At 41.5% G+C, this 8,559-nt stretch overlaps 1 protein-coding gene across 1 annotated transcript; it reads right to left on the bottom strand.

The window, feature by feature from the left end:
* Positions 1-1,922: 1,922 nt before the first annotated feature.
* LOC111979591 (G-protein coupled receptor 55) lies at positions 1,923-4,924 on the bottom strand. The gene is made up of 2 exons (XM_024010186.2): positions 4,747-4,924; positions 1,923-2,904 (listed from the first exon to the last, which is right to left on the bottom strand). The coding sequence occupies exon 2, from the start codon at positions 2,896-2,898 to the stop codon at positions 2,002-2,004; it is 897 nt and encodes a 298-aa protein (XP_023865954.1). The 5' UTR covers positions 2,899-2,904; positions 4,747-4,924; the 3' UTR covers positions 1,923-2,001.
* Between the last annotated feature and the right edge of the window lie 3,635 nt (positions 4,925-8,559).

The following is an 8,559-nucleotide window of genomic DNA, read 5'->3' as shown; positions in this document are numbered from 1 at the left end:
ACCATGGGACCATGCAGCCGTCATACCGCTCAAGAATGAGACGTGTTCTGTTTCCTAGAGATGAACGTACTTTGGTGCGAAAAGTGCAAATCAATCACAGAAACAACACGCAAAGGACCTTGTGAAGATGCTGGAGGAAACAGGTACAAAAAATCTATATCCACAGTAAAATGATTCCTATATCGACATAACCTGAAAGCAAGGAAGAAGCCACTGCTCCAAAACCGCCATAAAAAAAAGCCAGACTTCGGTTGCAACTGCACATGAGAGAATGTCCTCTGGTCTGATGAAAACAAAATAGAACTGTTGGCCATAATGACCATCTATGTTTGTGGAAAAAAGGGGATGCTTGCAAGCCGAAGAACACCATCCCAACCGTGAAGCAGGGGTGGCAGCATCATGTGGTGGGGTGCTTTGCTGCAGGAGGGACTGGTGCACTTCACAAAATATATATGGCATCATGAGGTAGGAAAATAAAAAGCAACATCTCAAGACATCAGTCAGAAGTTAAAGCTTGGTCGCAAATGGGTCTCCCAAATGGACAATGACCCCACGCCATACTTTCAAAGTTGTGGCAAAATGGCTTAAGGACAACAAAGTCAAGTATTGGAGTGGCCATCACAAAGCCCTGACCTCAATCCCATAGGAAATGTGTGGGCAGAATGAAAAAGTGTGTGCGAGCAAGGAGGCCTACAAACCTGACTCAGTTACATCAGCTCTGTCAGAGGAATGGGCCAAAATTCACTCAACTTATTGTGGAAGCTTGTGGAAGGCTACCCAAAATGTTTGACCCAAGTTAAACAATTTAAAGCCAATGCTACCAATTACTAATTGAGTGTATGTAAACTTCTGACCCACTGGGAATGTGATGAAAGATATAAAAGCTGAAATAAATCATTCTTCTACTATTATTCTGACATTTACACATTCTTAAAAAAAGTGCTATCCTAACTGACCTAAGACGAAACTTAAAGACATGTCAGAGTTTTTGAAAAACGATTTAAATGTATTTGCTAAGGTGTATGTAAACTTCCGATTTCAACTGTATATCATTCACATTTACAATCACACATGGACAGACAGACAGCAGACACAGACAGACACAGACAGACAGACAGACAGACAGACAGACAGACAGACAGACAGACAGACAGACAGACAGACAGACAGACAGACAGACAGACAGACAGACAGACAGCAGACAGACAGACAGACAACAGACAGCAGCAGAGTCTTGTATTACTAACCTTGTGGTGACAGACAATTCAGTACAATTTACAATCCTATTTTCCATAACTCCTAAACCAACCCGTACCCTATCCTTAACTCTAACTTAACCCGAAACCTAACCTTAACCCTCGTGTCACGCCCTGGCCATAGAGAGGCTTTTATTCTCTATTTTGGTTAGGCCAGGTGTGACTAGGGGCATTCTAGTTTTATTTCTATGTTTTCCTTTCTTTGTGTTTGGCCGGGTGTGGTTCTCAATCAGAGGCAGCTGTCTATCGTTGTCTCTGATTGAGAACCATACTTAGGTAGCCCTTTTCCCACCTGTCTTCGTGGGAAGTTATCTGTTAGCGGCATTATAGCCGAGTAAGCTTCACGGTCGTTTCTATATGTTTATTGTTTTGTTGGCGACATCATTAAATAAAAGTATGTACGCTTACCACGCTGCACCTTGGTCCTCTTCTTCAGACACGTATCACCTGCTGACACACTAACCTTAGCTCCTAACCCTAAACCTAACTAACCTAACACTAATTCTAACCTTAACCCTAAACCACCACACCTGTGTTGGACTTCTGGTCCCTCTCTCTCACACACACACAAACACACCCATACACGCGACTGCACACACACACACACATATACACACTTTATTTAAAATATGATTTTAATAAAAGAGATGTTGTCAAAAAACATGATGACGTTATTCTGGCGGTGTAATACATGGAGGGAGGGGTATGATGACTCATTATCGGGGTAGGTGTGTGTGTTTATAGTTTAATTGGTGGTTAATGCAATCTCTGAGCCTCTGTCAACTTCTGCTGATCTACTGGCTTTAGAATAAAACTTCTTCAACAGAAAGTAATAACTAATGGAATCCAGGAAGCAGTTTGTGGTAGCGATCCATTCACAAACCTGCCAACAACCATCCCAGTCTAACGTTTCCCAGTGGTTTGTTTTGGCCAGGTACTTCAGCAGAAACCCAATATGGATGGGGGTGTAGCAAACCACAAAGACGATCAGGTTGGCTGTTATAATGCCAATGATGTTCCTCTTCTCCACAGTGGTTTCTTCCTGATCCTTCTCCTTCAGCAGAACCATTATGGTCTGTGTGGAACAGAACACTATAATCAAGAGCGGGAGAAGGTACCCCAGCACTTCTAGAACCGCAAGGAACCCAACAGGCAATGGGATTTCTTTACATCTCTGATAGCATGTAAATAGTTTTTGGGGATGGTTGGCATCACTGAACACACCACATATCGTTAGTACCGTGACCCATATGGCCCCACACACCGCCACAGCCACCTTCTTTGATCGCCACGCTCTGGTCTGGAATRGGAACTTGACCACCAGGTAGCGGTGGACGCTGATGGTGGTGACAGTGAAGATACTGGCGTACATGTTGATGTAATGTGTCGAGACGAGAATCGTGCAGAAGGGCGTTATGGGCAGACTCCGGAAGGCATCATAGATGCGGAAAGGGAGGAAGAGGATTAGGGCACAGTCGGCGGCGGCGAGGTTCAGCATGTAGATGTGTGTGTCCGTCCACGTGGCCCGTTTGGCGAAGAAGACACGTAGAGACGCCATGTTGAGTAGCAGGCCCACCAGAAACACAGCAAGGTAGCTCACACCTTGGAGGATGTGTATGTGGATGGTGTTCGTGTCACACATAGCTACCTAAAGAGAGATTATAAAAACATGATAGTCATTTACTGTTCTTTTTCTCTGAGTGTAGAACTTTTTTTTTTTGCAGAGTTCACGACCTGCTACTCTTGTGAGAAGCAAGACAAGCCACACCCCCAAGACAACTCTCGTTTGCCTTCATTCATGGCCGCTAGCATTTCATAATGAGCATTGATGAAAAACTAAGCCAAATCAAGAAGTGCAGTTGCCTTTTAATCTGCTCTTAATGTGAAGTAAATTGAGGACAAACCTGCACCTTAATCCCGTTTCTTTCACCTCTGGTCTCTTTTCAGATGAGTGCAGATTATTTTATATATATTTTCATTTAACTAGGCAAGTCAGTTAAGAACAAATTCTTATTTTCAATGACGGCGTACCCCAGCCAAACCCGGACGACGCTGGGCCAATTGTGCGCCACCCTATGGGACTCCCGGCCAGATGTAATTCAACCTGGATTTGAACTGTAGTGATGCCTCTTGAACGGAGATGCAGTGCCTTAGACCGCTGCGCCACAGGCACTGATGCTATATTACTCCTTCCAAAGAAAAGGCTTTAGAATAAGTTGCTTTGTATTTATTTCTGTCACTTGTCAGGGTAAAACTGCAAGTCAGGCGTCTACAGTTATAAGGAAATGAGAGTTCTGTACGTAAATGATTCATAATGGTGTGRGTTTCCCACTAACTGACTAACATCTCTGCCAAACCACAAATAGGTTATCTTTGAAAATTGTTCACCAAGGCACAGTATTGCACGGTGAAATACATCTTTGATACATTGCAAATATTGTCAGTAGATGGGATTATCACAATATACTGTTGTTGTTAAAGTGAAAAAGTGACATTTACAGTATTCATACCCTTTGACTTATTACACATTTTGTTGTGTTACAGTCTGAATTCAAAATGGATTAAATACTCAAACAAAAATCTCACCCATCTACACACAATAMCCCAATTTTAGCAAATTTATTGAAAATGAAATACAGAAATATCTGATTTACATAAGTGTTCACACCACTGAGTCAGTACTTTGTAGAAGCACCATTGGCAGCAATTACAGCTGTGACTTTCTAGGTAAGTCTCTAAGAGCTTTCCACGCCTGAATTGGGCAGCATTTGCCCATTATTCTTTTCAAAGGTCTTCAAGCTCTGTCAAATTGGTTGTTGATCATTGCTAGACAACCATTTTCAGGTCTTGCCATAGATTTTCAAATAGATTTAAGTTAAAGCTGTAACTCGGCCACACAGGAACATTCATTGTCTACATGCTTATATATTTGTAGTGACTGGGTGTATTGATACTCCATCCAAAGTGTAATTAATAACTTCACCATGCTCAAAGAGATATTCAATGTCTGTTTTTTCTAATCTACCAATTGGTGCCCTTCATTACGAGAAATTGGAAAACCTCCCTGGTSTTTGTGGTTGAATCTGTGTCTGAAATGTACTGCTCGACTGAGGGACCTTACAGATAATTGTGTGTGGGGTGCAGAGATGAGGTAGTCATTTAAAAAGCATGTAACTTATTATGTGACTTCTTAAGCACATTTTTACTCCTGAACATATTTAGGCTTGTCATAACAAAGGGGTTGAATGAATATTTGTTTTATTAATAAGCAAAAAAAAATCCRCTTTGACATTATGGGGCATTGTGTGTAGGCCAATGACCCAGAACATSTAAACGTAATCATTTTTCAATTCAAGCTGTAACACAACGAAATTTGGAAAAACTCAAGGKGTGTGAATACTTTCTGAAGGCACTGTGTCAGAAATCCTCCATAACAAGCCATATGTGTAGCCTACATCATTTAATATTTTTAAGACCAAATATTACTCACCTTTCACTTGAACTTTTCTTTTGTCAGAACTTTAGAATGCCTGATTTAGGATCTGAAACTCAGTTCTATGTTACAATTGTACATATATTGCTTAAATGCTCGTTTGGGTCTTCTGTAAAGGATTGTCTATCTTCCTAGCTTCTATCTAAACCTTGATAGTCTTTTTATGTGACTGACATATACTTCCTCTATGTGGGGTGATCCAAACCCCAATATGCATGTTTTGCTTTGTGACGGACCGCCTCTCCTGTTTAGGGAGGAAGCAGTGTTGCTATGTCAACAGGGCTGTGGGAGAGTGAAGTATAGTTTGGCCAGGGTGTACAGTATTGACCTGTGTCACGTACAGAAAACCACTGGCTGCTCTTTGTGCTCAAACAGAATGAAGAAGGTAGAAACAAATGCACTGAGGGTTGTGTACATGACACTGCAACAAAATGTCATGGGGACAAAAAAAGTCAGTAAGTAAGTAAGGGTGTTGTTTCACCAGAATATTTTCAGACGAGAGAGTTTTGCCTTACTCACCTCCCTCTTCTGAAACTGAAATGTTGAAATAATCACTCAACTGTGACAGTTTTTTGGGTGCTTTACATGTAACTGTGTAGGTCATTAGACACTGTAGCCAAGATTTSTGTGATTTTGAAAGGCATAAAATAATGCAAAACTGTATTTTCATCTTGACCCTCTCACCTCTCTTCACATTGAGGCATTTTTCTTCCATTCCTTTTTGTCTTACACAATATCTCATCAAGGGACAATTTCCGTCAGGAGTGTTGAAGGGGAAAAACGGGTCAGCGGGGAGACGGAAGTAGAGGTCGGAGGTCATGACTGGAGCACCAGGGGACTGATTGGACAAGAAGAAATTGATTGTCTTCTTCTGAAAGACTGTCTTTCCAGCTCCAATCATCCCCAAAAGCAATGTTGTAAATGGGTCAGTGTTTCATTCTGGGAAATTAAGAGAATGAAAAGAGAGGTAAATTGCTGTTTTGACAATTGGAGTGAAAATTGGACCAAAAAATGACCTGTGACAAGCAGCCTTGAAGAAAATAGGTCACACTTTCAAATTGTGTCATTGTGACATTTTCTGGCACTTCTGATTGGAAACAAGTCTCCCATTCTCTTCTCCTTCTCCTATTTTTCATTTTCCTTCTCCTTCTTATTTTCCTTATTGTCACACCCTGACCTTAGAGATCCTTTTTATGTCTCTATTTTGGTTTGGTCAGGGAGTGAGTTGGGGTGGGCATTCTATGTTTTGTGTTCTATGTTTTCTATTTCTGTGTGTTTGGCCGGGKGTGGTTCTCAATCAGAGGCAGCTGTCKATCGTTGTCTCTGATTGAGAACCATACTTAGGTAGCCTTTTCCCACCTGTGTTTTGTGGGTAGTTGTTTTCTGTTTTGTGTCTGCACCAAACAGAACTGTTCGGTTTCATTTCGTTCTCTTTGTTGTTTTTWTGTTRTTCAGTGTTCAGTTTTATTATTAAATCATGAACACTTACCACGCTGCGCTTTGGTCCACTTCTTCATGCAACGGTGACCGTTACACTTATCTTTCTTTCCCCCTCTCTCTCTTCCCCTCCCTCTTCCCCTTCTCCTCTGACCCTTGTTCAGTCAAACAGCACCCATCAACAACAGACTGACATTATGAATCCAAACCACCTCTCGCCATGGCTGACTCACTCCTCCATCACTCCATTCTCCATTCTTTTCAGTGAGATTTATTTTAGCATTTCATTTCACCATAATTTCAGCTCTTATAGCTTCATCAGGGTGGTTCATCTAGGTATTTTACAACCAAGCCAAACAGATGAGGGGAGCAGGACTAACCAGACTAACCAGCCTGTTGATCTGGGATCGCATTCATTAGAATTTCTTTGCATTTTGGTCATTTAGCAGATSCTCTTATCATTTTCCACCTTTCTCGCTCKATGTTTAAAGCGTCTCGGAGCWTGAGTGCTGATCTAGTATCAGTTTTGCCTTTTACAGTCGTGATGAGTAACATTACATGGACAGGGGAGACCTGAACCTAGATCAGCAGTCCTACAATTGAATAGAGCCCTTAAACTCATTTTAATGGAGATGCAACTCGAACCAGGTGAACACAACGCCAACAACACTAGAGAATCAGAGCTGGTTACATTTGGCAATAGTGTACCCTCCAGGTATGTCAGCACAGTACAGTCCAGTCTGTGTCAAGAAGTCTATACCTTTATGGCACAGGTCAGWTTACACGGTTCAAGCAGGCTTAGCAACAAAATGCCTGGGAAGTACTTTTCAGTACCTACACGACCMTCCGCTTACTTTGAAGTATTATTTAACACGTTTCAGAACAAATCTCTCTCTCTCAATTTCTCTATCTTGTATGTCTGCATGTCTCCTCTCCACATGTGTACATATAAACACAGTCAGCCCCACGGGTTGTTTGTGGACATGTAGGTAGGTAATTGCCGTTCCCTGTGTAAACCCTATTATAAAGCATTTAGAGGCCATTTGAATGAACATTAATGACACATGGACATGGGCCTCTATATGCTGTAGATAGGTGGGCCTTAACCCTACATTTAGGTGACCTTCACATCTTTGTTCCTGGAAGCATTACCTCAGGCCAAACCACTGACTGTGACTCAAAGCCAACTTAATTAGGCTTTCTACAATTCTGTTCACTGTGTATGTGTCGGTGCCGTGCGTACGTGTGCAGCTCTGTGTGTTTGCATGTACAGTATGTGGGTGCGTGGAATAGACTTTGATGAGAGGAAATTGAGGTTTAGGTGCTGTCAGTGTTTCATACTGTCAACTGGTAGCTTTTACTAAACCTAACACTGTAAGGCTTTAGGGAGTGTGGCTGACTGGATAACCTTGAACCCCACGGCACACACACTCTCTCCCACTGGACAAAGACGTCAATTCGACGTCTAGTTTTGATTTACATTTGGTTGAGTTGTCAACTAACCTGAATACATTTGGTTGAGTTGTCAACTAACCTGAATTCAACGAGAAATCAACCAAAAATGTCCAAATGTCAATCAGTTTCCCACGTTGATTCAAAGTCATCACATTGAATTTACTTGTTGAAATGACGTGGAAACAACGTCGATTCAACCAGTTTTTACCCAGTGGGCCACATCAGGTGAGGAGGAGAGTTACCATGGAAGGAGTGACTACGCATAGATAATAAACAGCGAGCAGCAGCAGTGTAAAAACAATTGAACGGTGTTGTGCTACTCTGTTGCGGTTAAACCACATGCAGTTATATTGAGGATGACAACATCTAATGCTGGCTTCAACTTGGCTTTCAAATCAAATCAAATGTTCAAATCAAATCAAATGGTATTTGTCACATGCGGCAAATACAACAGGTGTAGACCTTACAATAAAATGCTTACTTACTAGACCTTAATTAACCAAGTTCAAGAAATAGAACTAAGAAAATATTTACTAAATAAACTAAAGTTWWAAAAAATCTAATCACATCAAAAAGTAACACAAGAAAATTGCACAACAATAACAAGGCTATATACAGGGGACACCGGTATCGAGTCAATGTGCGGGGGTACAGGTTAGTCAAGGTCATTTGTTGTTTTTTTGTTATTCAGTGTTCAGTTTTATTATTAAATCATGAACACTTACCACGCTGCGCTTTGGTCCACTTCTTCATGCAACGGTGATCGTTACACTTATCTTATCTTTCACTTATCTTTCTTTCTCTCTCTCTCTCTTCCCCTCCCTCTTCCCCTTCTCCTCTGACGCTTGTTCAGTGTAAAGTGACTATGATTAGATAATAAACAAGCGAGTGGCAGCAGTGTAAAAACAAGGGGGATCA

This window comes from Salvelinus sp. IW2-2015, linkage group LG19 (genome assembly GCF_002910315.2).
Source record: "Salvelinus sp. IW2-2015 linkage group LG19, ASM291031v2, whole genome shotgun sequence".
Taxonomy (NCBI): domain Eukaryota; kingdom Metazoa; phylum Chordata; class Actinopteri; order Salmoniformes; family Salmonidae; genus Salvelinus; species Salvelinus sp. IW2-2015.
Note: the sequence above shows the minus strand (reverse complement) of the source record. Positions and strands in the feature narration are given on the sequence as shown.